The sequence below is a fragment of the Cotesia typhae genome, unplaced genomic scaffold (genome assembly GCF_013202065.1).
Source record: "Cotesia typhae breed Kobodo isofemale line unplaced genomic scaffold, CoteBio_Ctyphae scaffold_13, whole genome shotgun sequence".
NCBI lineage: Eukaryota > Metazoa > Arthropoda > Insecta > Hymenoptera > Braconidae > Cotesia > Cotesia typhae.
In genome coordinates this window covers 15,429,681-15,450,426 of record NW_027423774.1, presented here as the reverse complement: position 1 = coordinate 15,450,426, position 20,746 = coordinate 15,429,681, and the positions used below count along the sequence as shown (strand labels likewise).

The 20,746-nt window shown below is 29.7% G+C and overlaps 1 protein-coding gene across 4 annotated transcripts in view; it reads left to right on the top strand.

Annotated features, from left to right (window-relative positions):
- The window catches only part of LOC141534238 (uncharacterized), a 144,443-nt gene that overhangs the window by 112,245 nt on the left and 11,452 nt on the right, over window positions 1-20,746 (top strand). For all 4 annotated transcript variants that reach the window (XM_074253461.1, XM_074253460.1, XM_074253458.1 and 1 more), the window contains one exon: window positions 6,872-6,971. In XM_074253461.1, the coding sequence (XP_074109562.1) occupies window positions 6,872-6,971 (100 nt within the window). The remainder of the gene's footprint in view (window positions 1-6,871; window positions 6,972-20,746) is intronic.

Below are 20,746 nucleotides of genomic sequence, written 5' to 3'. Positions count from 1 at the left end.
CTTAAAGTTTAAATATATATGATAAAACCCAACATACACGAGTGAATTTATTTCGATGTGACATCTGAGTGACTGTAATATGTACCGAGGAAGTATGGTTGGTTAACCACCATTTCGTTGTTGCTGTTTATTCTATATAGCTGCCGGTGTTATTGTTAATATTATGCACAGTAGTTTTAAGGTTGTGTTGTATAGAAATACAACATACAATTTTCTCACTTTAATAGAAAGATCATAATATGTATAACGTAATGTTGGTGTTCGTTTACGATGCTTAGACAAAGTTACACAGGGGAAACGGGTAACGGGTGGTAAAACAAATGTGCTGAAGAAATTATAGAACCAGCCAGCTATTATATAACTACATAAATAAAATCAAAGTTAATTGATCTGTTATTCATTAACACTCATTCTCTTTTGCTGTATACATTTTTAATTACACTTGAATATTTTTCTTTGATATTACTTTCACAAAGGTGAAGGTAAAAAGTTTTAATAAAAAATTTATATTTTTTCTAATGTAAATATACCAATATACATTGAAAAACGAAGGTTAAATTTTATTTTGAGTGTTTGGAAAACATTGCACACCTCGATGTGTTATTCCGAATATACTGTTTACATTTATTTTCCGAGTTTCCATCAATTCACCAGTAGAAATTGCATCAGAAAAAATTAAAAAAAAGTATATATTTTCGATAGTTGTCTGGGCTATTGTTATAGTTTTTTTTTACGTTGCTATTTTCCAATTTTAAATCATTTATCGAGTCTCTTTGAATCTTCAATACAGATAATGGAAAAATACAAATATACATTATAAATATTTTTCAGGCCTAAAACATTTTTTTTGTACACAAAATACGATTATATTAACAACTCATAGTCAACAGCAGTTTATGTTAATTTTAATAGGTGTTCTCGTATTAATGGACCTGTTTTGCAAGTTAGTTTTGAAGTTCAACAGTCCAACGTCTTTAGACAGCTTGGATAAATCTTTTCTAAATTGAATTTGTAGAAGTAACCGCCTGTTTCTTAAAGACTTTCTTCACTGTCAGATTCGTATTGTTAAGTATTTCGGCAGTACCCGAGATTAATGACTTGTAGATAATATATTGGTTGAAGTGATCTACCAAATTCTTTTGTATTTTAGATTGTAATTTGTATCACGAGAGATCTTATTTATGAGGCTTCATCATTACATTTGTCCCCAGGTAACGTTGAGGCCTCATTAGGATGATGTAAGACATTTCTGATAAGAACCATGTTAAGCCCTTTCTTGGGAAAATTTAGACACGCCTCCATAAGGCGTTTAGAAGGAATATTATGTCAAACCTTCATCATAGAGAGTGAAACGTGATTTTATACACTAGAAATATTTTGAAATTTCAAAGGACTATGGTCTAATTCACAAATAACTCACTTCTAGTGAAAAACATTTTTTTGATACATCCTAATAAATCCATTTATGATCTAGGGTGAAAATTAGCCATATCGGGCTATATCTGGCTTGATATATCTTGAAATGACTTGATAAAGCCGACTAAAGCGCTAAAAAGTTTCGTCTAAAGAGTATAGAATATTTTAAAAATGAATTTAAAAAATTAATGAAACTCATCACTCGATATTTCTCAAATTATTTAGAATTGATATTAATGGCTCAAATTTTCAGGGAATTTTTTTTTCGGTATAGAAAACAATATTTTGCTGGAGAAAAAAAATAGTCGTTCAAAATCTCCAATAAAGGGAACATGATCGATAAATCGTCTCCTTACAAACAAGTTGAATTTGAGGTGTTAATTTTTTTTCTTTTAATCTCCTAAAAAGCTTATCTTCCATCGATTTTTAGTTTTATCAATTACGAAACCAATTTTTATCTATAAATTAATAAATAGCCGGATATGGCCAAATCTGACAACGTTAGAATTAATTTTTTCACGGGTTGTTTTTATTAAATTGTTAACTGTTTAACGAAATCGAAGTAAAAATGAAAAAAAAAAAGTAGAAAAGTAATAATAATAATAATTTAACTATTATTAAAAAAGGATCCTTTTGTTAGATATTATACTTGATAGTAATATTCCTCGTTATACTTTACTACTCTTCATAAATCTCACGAGAGATTGTTCTCGGCACTTACTCTCGGATAGTAGATCGTGGTTTCGCGGTCATTCTGACGGTCAACCAACAGACCTAAGTTCACACTGGCTTTCAACTTTGTAACTCTAGAATTTCAGGGCTAACACTACCCTGTAACATGTAGCACACACCATACATATCACTACTCGAGCAATATAAGTTAACCAATTCAAGTTACTTTAACGTGAAAGACACACAGGATTCAAAAGATATGTACACAGATATATCAAGCGCATTGGGTATATGCTCAGAACAGTTTTCCTGTAGGGAATCTGACATCCTGCGGGAACTCTCGCGGAATCGATAGCTGCACATGCGCATAAAAAGCACAACTAGGTAGCTTACCGCGTGAGTGAGCGAGTGAGAAAAGCTGAGCTTACAAGAGCGTATAAGCAAAAGAGGGAGGCAAAAACACCAGAGGAGTAGAGGACGCAGTTGAGGCTCCACGCTGAATCCCTCGCGGGACAACATCCAGTATTCGGACTAACTCCGTCCTACGACTGGCTTTGAGGGTTGCTGACCGTCCATCTCAAGCGATTACTTTGCTTTATATTCTCTCTGGGTTGTTGTGATACACAATAACAGCACAATATTTTTTAATAACATTTTTATAAATTTTATTTTTACTTTTTATTATAAACAACTTTTATAATTTATTCAGTCACATAAAATCAAAATACAACCGTCCGTAAACTTTTTCAATAAAAACTTTCAAAAAGCTTACTATAATAACAAAGATGAAAAAAGTGTTTGATAAAAAGTAATCTAAAGTGTTTTTTAACAAGAGTTAATCGCAACTTATCGAAATGGACAGATTATTTCGGTCATGGAAGAGCCACAAAGTTCAAATAGATGTAAGTATATGCTTGGTTTATTGCAAGAAGCCATAATACATTTGCATGGGATTATGCAAAGTGGATTTAGTTATCCGTGAATTTAGAAAGCTTCGCAACTGTTAGAAGTTACTTTTACCACCCTTCCAGCTGACAGACAAAGAAAAACGCGTAGGTAAAAAATAAGAGAAGACACTAAAGATCACGGCACGTAGGATGTCTTCACGTGACCACGAACACCTGCTACAAACTTGAATCTAATTGCTATAACTTGTCACTGAGGATTATTTATTAATCCTCGTTATATCTTCTCATTCATATCTACTTAGATTGTTGTTCATGTGTTTGATTTAGCTTTGCAATTGTATGGTAGTTTAAGAATGTCATCGATCAATCTTATTTTAATTTTTTTTTTAAAAAGAAAATATCAAGCATCGAAAAACATGTCAAGAGGTATGAAGGTATCTCTAGAGAGACTTTAATACAACTTGCGTAAGAATCACTTGACTTTTTTTCTCACAAAATTTACACCGAGGTGGTATAAAACAAAGAGTAAAGTAATTTCTGGGATTTTTTAAGTTCCTTTGAGATCAAACTGTCAGTTTAGACCAATTTTTTAGTGTGATAAAAATTTTACTTGATAAAGATAAATTTTAACTGCTAGCTTTGTATTAAACACTGATTTCATGAAAATAATTAAACTAACTAGTTATTTATATCATTTGTTGGGATAAAAGGGTTAAAATAAAATAAGGAAAAGGTTCTTTAAGAAAATAAATTTACCATTTGAAATAGAGTTGATGAAAACGTCCTATATTACACAACAAAATGCCTGAGGGAGAGAAAAAAATTTCGGAGTCAAGCATAAGGGGACCCAAGAGTGTTTATATTTTTCTTCTTGCCCCGTGTAACACACCGTATCTCGTACTCATACTTGGTGCAGTCGGACAATATACCGTAGGGAGTGTGAAAAATTAAAGCTTTCATCTAGCTCCGGAATTGCATAATCCAACACGACGTAAGCGATTTGAAATTAAGTAACTTTCTCCCTTGAGTAAACGTTTATTTTTTGCTTTTAATTCACTTTAAAAACTCAACAAACAATTTTCCTCAGCAAGTACGTTAACACTTTTCCTTCTTTTTTTTATAGAGAAAAAAAAAACTTTATAACTTTTTAGTTTTTGTCGGTTCAACACTTTGAAAAGGAATGAAAAAATGATAAAAAACAACAACACATCAGAGTATAGTCAGTACATGGATCACGTTCGGTTGCTTCTAACGGCGTTTATCACGGATTCAAGTCTCGCTTATGCTTCCAACCGGTAAACGTGACGGTGGGAAGAAAACAATATCCCATAGGGTTCACCTCTTTGTGGTAAATTCACATTACACATAATGCTCCAGAAAACCTAAAGAAAAGAAATTATAAATAAACCTTGTGTCTTTTTTTTTTTTTTTTTTTCACTATCATATAAAACTTTTTATCTAATACTTTATTTTTACCTTTTTATCAGTAAAATTATTTATAAAAGATATCAACGAGGTAAACGTACTGTATGAAAAAACTATCCACGGAGTTCACATTACCGGAAGAGTCGGCTTATCCGGTTGGATCTAATTGTTATGCCTGCTGGCCCAGTGCTTTTACCTCAGTCTCTTTTACTCCCACACGTAATCTCTCGTTTTAATATTATTACATCAGACATTAAACGTTAAACCAATAACTTACAATCCATATATGTACGTGTCTTGATATCTGTATCTGTTTCAGTGTTTCCGCGTACACAAACTTTTTCTGGTGACTTATGCATTGAATATATTTCCCACTTCTTTACACCAATGACTTAAATTTCAGCAATGTTATGAGCATTCCTAAGGAATGACAAGTGGGTGTAGCCTTTATTTTGCTCAGTAAACATCCACAATAAAATTTCAATAAAATATAAATGCATATTCACAAATCCAGTGATAAAAAGAACCAGATCATAACATAAAAACTTATGATAAATTTGTCTGTCAAAGAAACTTGTATTCTATTTCTCAGTGGCCATGTACTTGAGTACAGATTATCAATCTTGCTTCCTATCTTACAAGAACAAACACTTCGAAAATAAATATGACCGTTCATCTTTTTACATATCTTCATATTTTTGTTTAAATCTCGGAAAATAGCAAAGCAGGCATCTCATGAGCGCTGGATGATGGAAACTTGTTATCGTAAATGCTAATGTAAGCAAACCAACTCCATATTCCCATAAACATATCCATGTTTAGACCAGCATTTCTAAATTCAGGTAAAATCCTGGTTTCTATCAAGTAATTAGCTGACTAGCTTTTTTCATCAAAGAGACTGCTCTGCTACCTTGTTGAAATTAAACCTCTGAACATAGATAATTGTACAAATTTGTTTGCTTACACTTTAACAAGATAGCATTATCAAGAATATATGCAAACAACATTATAAATTTATAAAGCTCGTTTGTAGTAAGCAGTGAGTGCAATGATGAGCTCATTGATTAAACAATCTTATTTACTCTTGTATCAACGTTGCAGTAGCGTTTATACCTCTGCGAGGAAATTATTTAGCGACATTATTCAGGACTGCTGCTATTGATGTAGGACGGAGGATCATTAGAAAGAAACATTGACCAAAACATGAAGACTAGTGTATTTCCATGAACAAAGATCGGGAAGATAAACCTTCCTAGCGTTCAATACTCGTAGAGTCTGTTGCATTAGTGAGTCACATAGTCACATAGATCCTTCCAAGATCGGTACACAAGCAGAAGAGTCGCATGAGAAAAACATTCCCGAGAGAAACGACCCTTGAAGCTGTCGGTTGCATTCAAAGCTTAAGAATAAATTCTCTGTAGCTATTGGGGTCACATGCATGTTAGTAAACTAGTTTTTTGTATTTTTTTTTTTTTTTTTTTTTGTAAGTAAATCTTTCAGCTTAACCGCATGTGAATCTAGGGGATGGATGAAGAGAAAAAGATGCTATTTATGAGTAGGCCAAGTAGCCACGCGAATTTGTGAACCCTCTGATATGCCTCCCACTTAATTAGTCATTCATCCGTACTTATATGCTCTTCGAACCAACTAGGTTCCTATTATTCACGGTTAATGGTTCAAAACGCGGAAGCTTATACTGTTATTGCTTGTCAGCTTATCATCCATCGTATCGGAAAACTAACTATACGATATACTTGCGACATCATTACGTCTACATTGTATAGTGACAAGAAATATAAACTCCTTACTTTTAATACTGTTGATAAATATAAATATATATTTTTTTATTTCATATTAATTCAAGGTTTTTAAACTTTTTGCGTTACTTTTCCACTAAAAGGTTTCTTTGAGAGAGTTTTATGAATCCGATACAACTTTATTTCATTTTTCGAACGCTTAAAAATCGAGATAGAAGTAAAGTTTGGTAAATGAATTCTCTTCTGTCGCTTGAGGCTCCAATCTTAGCACTTTGAAGCATTGAATGATGAACATCGCTGTATCAGCTGCGGTGTATGTCTATTACTGTCTATCGTTACACAGAAGCCGGAAAATCACATCTAGGATGTACAGTGTAAGAGAGAAAATGGAAACGCCTAAAGAGCCGGAAATTGATGGGTGTTGGAGAGCCTCGAATCACATTTGCTAGGCTGTCGGGTGCTTGAAGGATTTGAGCACAAAAGTCGATGAAAGCGAGATGCTTTTGGTAACAGGCGTGTTCACGTGAAACTCTTTGATAGATATATAATACAAAAATCGGCGAGAGATATGATATTGAAAAATTCGTTTTATTTAAGCTGATAAAATTTTTAACGTTTGGTTGCTACTAAACATGAAAGTCATTTTTGTAAATATATTAATCTAACTTTATGTTCATTTTCTGTTTGTTAAAGGGTTTGGACAATGTGAGCTCAGCAACTTTAAGGCCCTTTAATTCAGACATCAATACACCGAGAATTGATAGCTACCGGTTTTCAATGGCCAATCTCGAAGGTAAGTTTCTTTCTATTTTACTCAAAACAAATTTTTATAGTAAACAATGGTAATCTTTCGAAACTTAGAAAAAAAAACTGTTTTCCTTTTATTTTATTTTTTTTTTGTTTTACTTGTACCTAATATTGAGGTTAAAGAAAAAAAATTCTAGATACAACACAGGCTATCCCTAATCCATACTTATGACCAAAGTATTAGGGACCCTCTTAGATAAGAAATTTTCTCTCTCATGATGTCACAAGACAGGGAAATCGACCGCGCTCTAACATTGACCGATTACTGATGATTATTCAGCTTTTTTCTCACCCTACATTCAGCATCCCCTGACTACATTTAACAGTCTCCGTTTTTTTACACAAATCAATCCTACGTCTCGCTGATTGATTATCTCAACTAAAAAAACACTTCCTGGAAGTTAATGAGCAATTAGTAGTAGTCATTATTTTCATCAACGAAAATACATCTAATTTATTTTTCTAATTACGTTCTTTTAATTTTTTTTCCAATAAATAATTTAATAAAGAAGAGAATAAAAATAAAATCAAAGCTCAAGCTCAGTTCTCAGGCTCGTTTCATTAAATTTAAGAGAAGCAATTTGACTTGATATCACCTTGATTACGAGTAGCTACTAATGGCAGAGTATTACTTTGGCTTTAAGGTTTTATTGTTTCATGTTAATTTTTAATTAAAAAGATTACTATGTCAACTACTTTTAATTATATTTAATACTCAGAAGACATAGGATCAAATAAATTTTTCTTTTCGGATAAATATTAATTTTAATTTTATTTAATTTCAGGGTAATTATCCGGAAATGAAATGTACCCTACTTTTGATAGTAAAACCGGGAAAAAATTCACTTTTAGATTTTTTTCTTTTAATTAACATTAAAAAAAATTATTTTTTAATTTTTATATATCTTTTTTTTTCTTAATTAATTTTTATTTAGAATTGACCACCTGACTAACGTCGCTGTTTTGATATTTTTGATAAACGTCTAAACCATATATTTTTGAGTGTTAAAAAAAATTCTGAATATTATTTCTATGAATTGAAAAATTAAGGTACACCTCAAAATAATTATCCAAATTATGAAATAGTTTATTACATGATATTGATAAAAGCATTTTTTAAAAAACTTTTCACCTTTAACCCTTAAAAAATATTAGAATGTAATGTTAAAAGTTCAGAGATGACAATTTTTTATTTTACAATATTCAAATGTATCCCAGTACAAATATTACGCTTTTATCGCAAACTCAATTTAACTAGAAAGTGCATGGATTAAAAAAGACAATTTTTGCTATAAATAATATAAAATAGAAAAACAAAATGGACTGTGATAATAAATAATATTTGTGCAGCAATAAATCGAAAAAAAAGTAAACATATTTAAACGGATAAAGCCAGCAGGTATTGTATCATTATATAGACAATCTCTGAATAGTATTGTTGGAATTTTTAAGTTTGCTTAGCCCGTAAATTTCATTTACCTCTGATTCAGCATCGGTGAACCAAAGTCACAGTACCATAACCAATCGCCTTAGGGGATGGGATCGATTGTACTTGGTTAACTGGTTATCTTTAATCTCAAAGCTCGGCCTCTCGACTCTTGTACGTGTGCATTGTCGAACATACATATATTGTTTATAAAAAATGATAAAACTTTCACGTCGTATCGGGGGATTTATGCGCGTTGTTATAGTATCAGTATGAACTGAAGAGTTTGTATTGGTATGCGGTGAAACCTCGTCGATAATTCAACAAACTTCCACCCTCTTATTCATTTTCTTCATTTTTCATTTAGTTTGATTTTATTTAGTAATATGTTTTTTAGCGATTCCAGCTTCCGATCGGCGTCTACTTTAGCAACAAAACGCGCCACTTTAACGCGTGTCTCAATCGTACTTTTTACTTCTACTTAGCTTTACTTCTCTTTATTCTCTTTCTTACATTATTTACTCTCGGTCTCGTGATTTCATGATTCCTCTGCTCGTCCTCGATTATTTATCCAAAGACTCACTCTTTTACTCTGATAAAATCGTCTCACGTTTTAACGACGTGACTTCATCGACGTCTTTTACAGACTAGCCAATATATTTTCTACATTTTTAATCATTCGCTCTCATTAAAAACAAATTAAATATAAATTCGTTTGTTCAACGAGTTATTTTGTTTAACAGAAACAAATTATTTGCATGTATCCACCCATTCATTACTAAAAACAATGAAATAATTAGCATTCTGGAAAATTATAAATTTCAATAAATACTTGATTACAATCAGCTTTCTCGTATATATATATATATATATATATATATATATATATATATATATATATATATATATATTAAAACAGCTAGAGTTTGATATTTCTATTAACTATTTCGACAGTTTCATTAAAATTAATTTTTGTATTGTATACATTAAATTCATAATGAATTTACAAAAATACATGCATTAATACTCATTACATTAACATGGTTGTTTGTATTTAATATGATTCGTTCATAACATTCGAGTAATCAATGTTGATTATTTATAGATGAGACTATATACACGTATTTATGAATAATTAATAATTGCGTTTATGTAGTTACAAATATATCGATTTTTAATTTATAAATAATTGATTTTGTAATTGGATGTTTTAATAGAATGTATACACGTAAAAATATTATCAATAGCATTACAATTAGTACACAGAAAAAAAGGTTTACTTGAGCCAAGAAATTATTTTTCTTCCTAATTATTTTCTTGAGCGAAAAAAAAAAATTTTTTCCCCTCCGGGTGTAAAGCGTCAACTTTAGCCCCGCTGCGCTAAACAAAGTTTCCGCTTTACACCTTCGTCAGGGAAAAAAATAGTATACACTCCTCGGGAAGTAAATAAGAAAGCCTCAGATCACATGTTTGTTGACCTCGGCTTCGCCTCGGCCAACAATTACATGTGATCTGAGACATTTCTTACTTTACTTCCCTCGGTGTGTAATATACTATTTTTTGACACAAGAAATTTCACTTATTCTAACAAATTAATTCTCTTGCTTTAAGAAATACGTATCTTGATCCAAGAAAATTTATTTAAGTCAAGAAAATCTTGTTGTTTTGAGAAAATTCAGCCTCTTGCTCTAAAAAATTTTGTTCTTGATAGAAATAAATTTTCTTGCCTTGAGAAAATTTCTCTCGCTCCAAAAAATTAAATATCTTGATAGTAAATTTTCATTAATATTTTTATTGACTAACATGTCAAATGGAAGATCAAATAATATTGAATCATTTTTTTTCATTCAATATGTATAATTGCACGCTAAAATAATATAAAATGGGCATCAAATATTCAAGAAAAAAATTTTCTCAAGGTGAGAAAACTTTTTTCTCAGCTGAAGTAGGTGGCTTCCCTAAAGTATCTAAAAATCTTGATCAAATATAAAAATTTATTGTATCAAGTATTTATGATAATTTGAATTAAGAAAAAATTACTTCCACCAAGAATAGAATTTCAAGAAAAATTTTTACTTCGGCCAACACAACTTCGGTCTCCCTCTAGGCACCCGAAAATTTTCTTGAGCCAAAAATTTTGTTCTCCATCAAGAAATTTTTCTTTCTGTGTAAAAACTATTCTTTTCAAATAGTAGACCAATTTTTAAGTAAAAATGGACAATGATTTTTTCATGAAAATATGAATGAGTAAAAATATTTTCTCTCCTAAAGAAGAAAGGATATATTGATCAAACAAGCTATCAAGCAAGTACATGTTATCTTAACTTCTTTGGTAAAGAATTAAAAACCGCAAGCTTTTTCTTATTCAATTATAAGAGATTTTAACTTTCGCTTTACTGCACACTGAAAGCTACAAAAACAAAAGGTAGAACGACAAAAAAGGGTGAAGTTTAAAAGTAAAAAAAGTATTCCCAGATGGTACAACCGTAGAAGTTTTCACAGTGTATTTACAAAAGCAAATCGATAACGACAGCATACGGATAACTAAGCTGACAAATCTTAACTGACTGTCGTCACTCGGTTCGACTTAAGCATCTTGGTATAGATGGAAAAAGAATGTTACAAGCAAAAACTCGGCGTCGACTAGCGAGGATCCATACACCCGACGTATTTGATTAAACGGTTCACTCAATATAAGCAACTTCCACCAACAAGACGCCAAACTACTTAGATTTAAATTTATATAATAAACAATAATTATAATCGTAATCATCTACGTATTTATATTTATATTAAAAAATGTAGTATATTTAATACTTAATATTCTTAAAGATTGAATCAATCATACACACATTCTCATGTTCTCTTTCATTTCACAGTGCATTAAATTAAGTTGCATCTTGAACTTGGTTTAGTGCTTAAGCTCAAGTGTATGGCTGCCCTAGGCATATTTTTGAGATAAGCGCCGTGAATTCCACGGCTTATTACCAGTTATTATAAGTTATGAGTGGTGATCGCTTAGCCAGTTATTTTTAAAATAAAAATAAAAAATTATTTTATCCCGTGGCATAGAATTCTAAGTCTTTTATATAAAAAGCTGCTGTACCTTATTAGAAGTATGCATATACACTCGCAAGAAACACTAGAGTTTGTGATAAATTTTTACGACAAAAAACTTCATACTTTTTATGTTCGAATCCATCCATTTATATTAACGACTCTATAAAAATGGTCCAGTGTTTTAAGTACTTTTGTCATTAAAAATCTGATTTATTGAGTATATCTTTTAATGTGTAGAATACTTGCTATAAGTAAATATTAAAATTTTTCACGTGACTAGATTAATATTAAACATATAAATTACTATGCTTATCTTAGCGCTTGCCGTTTTTTCATTAAAAGTTTTTGTAAAAAAAAAGTTTATCACCAATGTGAATAAAATTTAAAACAATTCCAACGTAAACTAAATTTTTACTTTTAGCTATTAAATATAAATTTTTAGATTGTGTATAATTTGCCAAAAAATTACATTTATTTTTCTATAGAATCAACTCAAAAAATAAAAGCTCTACACAGAAAAAATATGTTCTTGAATCAAATATATAATATTGAAGAGCTTAATATTCTCGATTTGAGGAAATTTTACTTGATTCAAGAATTTTTCGTCTTGATTCAAAATAATTACCCTCTTCAAAATTACATTCTTGGTTCAAGAATTTTTCTCTTGAATCAAGTTAATTTTTTTTTCTATGTACACTTGAAAAATTCCTTCACACTATGAGGGTCTTCGTTGTGAACTTTGTCAAATTTTTTATCATTTTTTTTCTCCAGTAGCTCTGCGGGTAACAATGAATCTGTGGCTGTTTTTTATTTTCTTAACCCTCAGAGCCGCTTCTTGACAAGAAGTTACGGTTACCCTGACTCTTTTATGATTCTGATATCGGATAACAAGCTGCATCTTGGCAGTACATAATATTTTGTCTTGGCTTATATGTATCATAGTGTACGAAATGTGTAACATACTACAATATATAGCAGTGAAACAGGAGCAAGGGATGTAGATATTACATAATGTGTGCATGTATGTGGTTCATGCTTGCATCACCGCATCACTTGTACAGTATACTATGTATGAAGCACTTTGTGTGGGAACTCACTGATAACTTGGTGCGACTAATGTTCCATATCAGACTTTGGCTTACGTCGCAAGCAATCAAACGACCATTTCTTCCGTGTAGCGCTCTATGTTGCTGATACGCCGCAAACTTCATTATGCGGCATATCCGTCCAAAGACTCGTTATAATTAATAATTGTTCTGTTAAATGTTAAATATTCATAAACTAATTCTATTTCATATTTGATGCGCCACAATCTATATATTAAATTGATATCGATTTATTTGCTTTTGTGGTTTTCTGAAATAGTTCCCCTAAATTTTTCTGTAATTAAATTTTTTTTTTTTTTTTTTTCGTTCAATATATCGGTAAAATGTTTTAATTGAAAATCGAATATTTATACTCCGAGTAAACTCTATAATAACAATAACAATAATAATAATTAATACCAGTTAGCTTGACGTCGTTTTTTTTAGTGTAATAATGTTGGTCATGAAACTAACTGATATTTTAATAAATAAATAACGTTTGTGAAAAAAAAAAAAATAAATAATAATAATAATGACAGAATTAGCTATAACTTCAAGTGATGTTTGATGTTTTAAATTAAAGTTGATAATATTGAAAATTTATCATCTACAAACTAAGTATTAAGTATGAAGATCTATCAAAAGAGATTGATAAATTAAGCGCAAGTGCCGACGCGAACATCTCGATTCGTCACTTAAACTTGCAATTTTTTTGTCAGCAGAAATTTCGTTCCAACCTCTCTTGAGATAGTAAATTTTAAAGACAATTTTGTATTGATAAATCACCAGTAAAACTTTCAATGCGGCTTTAAATTATTGCTGATTTCAGTTATTAAACTAAAGTAATTAAAACTGTAAATGGAATATTCAAAAATTATAAAACATAACTTCAAAAACATTCTTGCTAAGACAATTTGTTTGCGTTAAATGTTAAATTATTCTCTAGCTGGTTGGTTATGAGTGAGGAAGTTTGTAGATTTGAAAATGGTAATCCCGCATTTGAAAATAAAATCTGAAAGCATTATTAACTTGGCATACGATCAAAAGATACTTTACTGTATAATAATTTATTCGAGAAAAGTTGTCTTAAAAACGATTTATCATACCGGAAATGAGTCACTTTTTTAATGTTTGTACAATGCTATTAAGTGACAGTTTTGATGTAACATTTACTTGGATTATTTCAAATAAACAAAGAGCGATATTTCTTTAAATAAATACAGTAAACAAACCTTAAACCTTAAACCTCAATTTCATAAATCGAAAATACAAACTAAAAAATAAAAAAAAAAAAAACATTAAATTATTTCAAGTAAAGCCTACAAAGTTAGTGTCATTATCACTATCATAATTTAATTTTATTGCGAATAAAATATGTACATTGCCACCAGCGTTTAAAATGTTTATACCTTAAGGATATCTTAAATTTCATGTATACCGTAGTTTTATGTATTATCCATCATGAGCGATGCTTGAATATAACAGAACAGGATAAGGTAAGATAAATGAGGCTTCACGCGTACTTTCAGGTATATTGTACACTCAGTATCTTCGTCAGTGCTCGGTATCAACTTGATATGTCTCTCTCATCGACGTCTTGATCAAACCAATTGATCGATCTTCCTCCATAAATAATATCATGGTTCTCAATGCACATGTGATATCTCAGTGTTCTCATCTCACGTATGAATCTCTGGCATTGAATAGTGGTCAGTGCACTTGATTAATTCTTGTATAAGTGCCTACTGATTATGATTATGATTGGAATAGTCAAACACGGGTATCAATGTAGATACAGGTATTGTATGTTATAATACTCAAGACTCAAGTACACGTTGAATGATGGTGAACATGACGTAGTTACGGTTCAGGACACACTTCCTTCATCCTTTATGATTGAATTTTCACTTAGTCTTACAGTCTCACAGTCTGAGGCTTGATGGTGAACAATAGCGGCGAGGCGAATCCTTGCATCATGACATTAGACCATTTCATTGTTAGTTGTAAGATGAACCTTAGAACAGAGAAGTAGAGAAGTATAAGTAGAACGTCTTATGGATTAGAGCAGAGAACATTCACCCCTTGAGGCACTTGGCGAAACTGAATGCATATCTGACTGGTTGCCACACCAAAGATCCGTTTCGAGAGACTGTCGGAACATTTAAGTCACCCTATATCCGGATGTGACAGCCTCTTTAATGGAGCTGGAATCCAAAACAAGACAAAGCAAAACCATAGTGAATTCTTTTTCTTCACCTACAGGAATTTAATATTACATTAAGTGTTTTCAGAGCAACACTCGTCATACAATCTAAGGAAAAAAAAAAACTAAATGCCAATAAAAATGGCAAAGTAGAGTAATTTTTTCATTTATGATATTTCTGCATAGCACGTTCATCTTCTTTTTAGATTTTCATTTGCACTTAGACTTGTCATAGATCTCGGGCGCCATTCGTCTTTCATATCTCTTTCTGGGTTGATTTTCCAGCTGGCAACGTCCCGTTTAGTTTCCTCTTCTCAACTTGACAAGCCATCACCTGTACTATATGCTTCAGCGCTTAGCCCACAGCTAGTCCTAGTCCATCCAACTTGTACGCGTCTCATCTCGCTAATTTATTCCCTTTGAGAAATTGTTTCTCTTTACCTTGAAGCGACCACATGGAATAGATTGAGGTTAGAAATTGCTAGAACCCCGCGGGAGTTACACTTCACTAGCTGGCATATGAGTTAAAGTTTGAGTTTCCTCATAGAAGTATCAATTCACCACGTACTCTCTATAAACTTATTTCTCTTTCTCTTTCTCCATTTTACAATCTGTTCGTTCTTGCTGCACTCTAACATCTACTATTTTCATACTCGCACGGGAGTAATCTCAGAACCAATTCACTCAGAATTACGCTCTCATTTTCTTCGTATAAGTTCTGCATTAAAGTTTTATTTTAAATCATATGCCACTTTTGAATATTATAATTTTTAAATTAGATAAAGTGATTTTAAAATATTTCTAATTTTCCTTAAATTGTATTAATAGGTCATTTCTACAAGAAATTTATCAATGTAAATTTCTGTTTATCCAATGGAGATGATAGAGCAATATTATCTCATTTAAAAAAAAAAAAAAAACAAAAAAACCAATAATAACAAAATGTTCTTATAAAAAAACTGCATAGATTTTTCATAATTCTGAAATCAACTAAAATTTGATAACTTTAAGGATTCTCTTAACAAATATACTGTTATGAAAACAAGTTTTTTTTTTAATTTTACGTGTAGTAAATTTAAAAAACCGTTGGTGTAATTTTTTAAAAATATTTTATTGCTACTTATCTATTTCTTAAATAAAATAAAATAATAGTCCGATGGCTGCTGATTTTAGAATGGTGGTTTACGAGTGTAATTTAACTACAAAGTTTTAAATTCTTCATAATAATCTGACATTGATTCTACTATAAATTTTTAGTCAAAACTAGAAAAGTAACTTGATTATTGTATACTTGATTCAAGAACATTTTTTTTTCTCTGTAGAGCTTTTATTTTTGAATTGATTCTAAGGTACCCGCGAGTAATAAGGCCAAAGTGATAGAAATGCTATTTAGAATAACCGCTTCCGCTAAAGACTTCTCTAGTAGAAGCGTCTAGCATAGAAATGTCACTACAAGTTTGTAGAGTCCCGATACAACGTTCCTTATCTTCTATATTTCACATCCTAAATATGCTAAAGTATCGCAGAAAAAATTCCTAAAAAACGATTTGAGTAAATGGTAAACATTTTTTATAACTTTATATTTAATAATTTAAAATCATTGTTCTAATTTTTATCAACATCTTAAAAAGTATTGTTGCTCAATTTAAGTGATGATTGATCTCTAATACCAATTTTATCAAGTATAGTATAACTATTTCCAGTATGTATAAACCACAGGCCTTATTACCCTACCGTAGTAAAATAAGGCCTATTCGCAAGATTTTTGAAAAAATTTAATTTTGTGTTTGTTTATGATGAAAATTACCATTACTCCATTATATTTTATGGTTAATGTATAAATAAAATAATTAATGATATATTGCAATACTTAAATGCAATATTTTCGATTTTTTTCAAAATCTCCCTTAGCTAGGCTTTATTACCCGCCCGTACCTTATTTTATATGGTTAGTGACTATTTAAGTATGAAATTATTACATCGATTTGATAAAATAACTTTTTTTATTACAACGAATAAAATTTCGGACTCGTATAGGTTTATTAGTTCCAGTTTGCGAGAATCGTTACGTCTATCAATAAAATAAATGACAACTGGTGAGATATAAAACATAACAAGATTAATATCTTCGTGGTCTGTCATGTTCGTGTCAACACTATATCTACCTCATATCATTATTATCATCATTATAATTATCATTATTTCTCCTTATTATTATAATTATAATTACAGTAATCATCAAAATACATAATATACCCATCAGGATACCGTATAGAGAAGATTTACCATGTAAGTACCATAAGCACGTGATATCAAGTGCAAGCCGCGTGAGTGCGAGGACAAATTATTACAATATATATATATATATATATATATATATATATATATATATATATATATATATATATATATATATATATATATATAATCAAGTCAGCAGGTCTCGAGCTTCATTAGTTAATTAACGCACGGGAGAATTTCGCTCCAGGGCCAATATCATTCGTTAACTCGACATTATCATCTTTGTAATTTATCTTGATGCACGCTCTAATTTTCGTCACGTTATTTTTTTGTGGCCCCCCGCCGCACATCTTACTAGTTATTTTTGTTGAATTAATCAATAGCTATTTTGTCTTCAATATACTTTTTACTTTTGTACAATATTGAAAGAAAAATTTGTCGGATGAATTAACAATGAATCATTGTGATGATAAATTTTTTTTATTCAAAATTTTAATTATTATTCATCGTATGTCATAACTTTCAGGTGTTAATAGAAGCTAATCAAAAATTCTTGTCATAGATTTTACGTTTTTTTTTTTTTAATTTTATTTTACCTATCGAATAACGTGTCCTTTTAATTAATTTTACGCCACACCACGCAAATTTTTTGCAAACGATAGTCATTTTATTATTTTTTTTTGCCCTTATGACAACTGCTGAATCGATTCTAAGCATTAAATATGGCTTTCTTTCCGCTTTGCTACGCTGCCATGTGTGTAAAATAAAAGTTACCTCATAGGATAAAAACTTTTTCTATAACTGCGAAAAATGAAATGAAAGCTTAAAAGTTGGTACATTAATAAGTAATTGAATTAAAATAATGACTTGAATTCATTCATATTTATTAACTTCAATTAGTAACTAGTTTCCATTATCGTCAACTTTAGCATTGATAATAAATTTTCAGTAGTTTCAAATATTAATGCTTCAAATTTCGTTTATTATTATGTAATAATTTGACTATTTGGCTACTTTGAAAATGTTAATGATATGATAAGGGCTCAAGAAAAATTTTTTAACATTCTTTTTTATATTTACATTCTTTTTTTATGAAAAATAAAATCAATGTATACTTCAGAAAAAATTATCTGCCTGTCAATAGTTAAAACATGCAGGAAGTATACATATTTTTATTCGAATTATATACATATTGTTATTATTAATATTATACACTAGATTATATTATCTTCTGAAGAAGAGAGAGAACATAGAACATGAAACTCTCGATATAAAACGTCGTCAGCTGAACAGAAAAAAGAATATGTAAACACTATTTATATTCAAGATATTGTTAGTATTCTTATGATAATAAGAATACAAAAATGATAGCAGCGGACAATAAAATTAAAAAAACTTGACATTTTATAAATTAATGTCACTAAAAAATTGTGCAAATACTGATAATTTATATTACTATAAATTTGTGTAATTTATAAAATATTAATGTAAATTACTACTAAAATTCTAAAAGATAAAACTAGACATTTGAACTACAAAATTTATTACTATAATTTAAAATTTTAAATGAATATTTTTTGATAACTTTTGCAACCAATTTCAAATAGTGATAATAGAATTGATATGTGACATTTTATTTTTCATATATCATACTACAATCATAAGTAGATATCACTCGTTCTGGAATATATTAGTTGTTTGATTTTCTGATGTCAATGCTCATCGAAATAGTCCTATAAAATATGACAACATGGTCATTAAACGTATATAACAAGTAAAAATACTCGATTTATTTAATGAATGGCTGTTTTCGTATTCAAGGAGAATAAATTTTACCCCATATACTCGATCAACTCTATTTTGATACGGAATAAGGATACGAATCTTTCTTGAATAATAGTGAATCCTAACATTTTTTCATATATTACGGTTCAAACATTAATCGTAATTTTGTTAATAGCAAGGAATTTTATCTTCAAGCTCTTATACATTTTTTACAATAAAAACTGACAGTAATTATTAATTATATGAAAATATTATGCACTTAAAAATTTTAGTTCGACTGAAATCCTATCAAAAAAGCATTACTAACAGCTCTTTTAGTAATTTTTACACCATCATTAGTACATTAGTTATTTACTAGAATCAATGAAATCACACGGAAAAAAGAAAACTCGAAAAATTACATTATCAATAGTAATAAGTGTCCCGTCGTATTCAAAACTAGAAAAATTACAGTTTGAAATAACATTTTTGTCATTCAAACTTTGAATATTAATTTTCAAAGCTTTCAATGTGAATATTACATTTTACAATGTAATTCTTATAAAATATGTAATACTTACAATCTGAAACTGTAATTTTTCCAGTTTTCATCACGAACCGTCACGTTACATTATATACTGTAATTTTTCTATTTTTCTTTTTTCCGTGCATAGAAGGAAATTTTTTCACGTATCATATATAAAATAAAGGACTGTATCTGTTATTGACATCACAAGCTACTTTAAATTATTCTAAATATATTTTCAACACTCCCACTCAATTAGATTTACTACGCATTTCTTTTTATCGTGATAAAAAATTTGAATATAACTATCGTTTTTTATCAACCTTTTTAATCAAAATTTTAATTAATGTTGAATTAACTAACACGTTTTCATTATTTTTGTAATGAATTGACATTTAATAAGTTCAACAAGAGTAAAAAAAAGGTTTTTTAAGACTTTAATTACATGCAGGAGTGTGTTAAGAGTTTGAAGGATGCTTCTTATTGATTATTATTTATTAATTTTTAATTCAGGACTGTGTAGCCAAAAAAACTTATAATATATTTATTTGTTTCTAAAATAGCTGTTTTATTTTAAAACTTAAATCATTTACTAAATTATCATAGTTTTTACTTATAATTCATAAAATCACAATAAATAAAAATTAATTCATAAATGAATAGAATAAAAATTATAAAAAAATTACACATGGTATTTTTTCTCCATAAAACTGAGGTCATTAAACGGTTTGATTTACACAATTGTCAAATAGATCAACGACCTTATTTAGTATCAATAACCGCTTGCATTTTAATCAACAACAATTTTTGTACGTCATAGTATTGTTCTAAACGCATTATTTTTTTCTTACATTTCTAACAATGACGTTTAATTAAAATGCGTTAATACACTTCCTCACTAATAGAGTACTTATGAGCAACACTGTTTTCTATTTACAATTAAAAGTTACTCAACTAATATCAATAAACTTAAGTTCTTATTGCATTGAGCGGATATATTAGACATCGCAATTAATTTTCTTAACGATAATGACTTATATTCATCCAAATAACATTTTATCTCACGTATAAAACGGACTTGTTACACAAAAAGAAAAAAAAGTCTTGAGTCAAGCGTAAATTTTCTTAAATCAAGAAAATCTTAAGGAAGACTGAAAATTTCTTGAATGAAGTTAAAATTTTTTGAACGAAGTTAAATTTTTGTAAGCCAAGAAAATTTCTTCTTGTTCCAAAATAACTTCAGTCTTCCTTACACAGAAAAAAAAATTTTCTTGAACTAAGAAAATTATAAGGAAGACTGAAGTTATTTTGGAACAAAAAAAAATTTTCTTGGCTTAAAAAAATTCAACTTTGTTCAAAAAATTTTAACTTCATTCAAGAAATTTTCAGTCTTCCTTAAGATTTTCTTGATTTAAGAAAATTTACGCTTGATTCAAGACTTTTTTTTCTTTCTGTG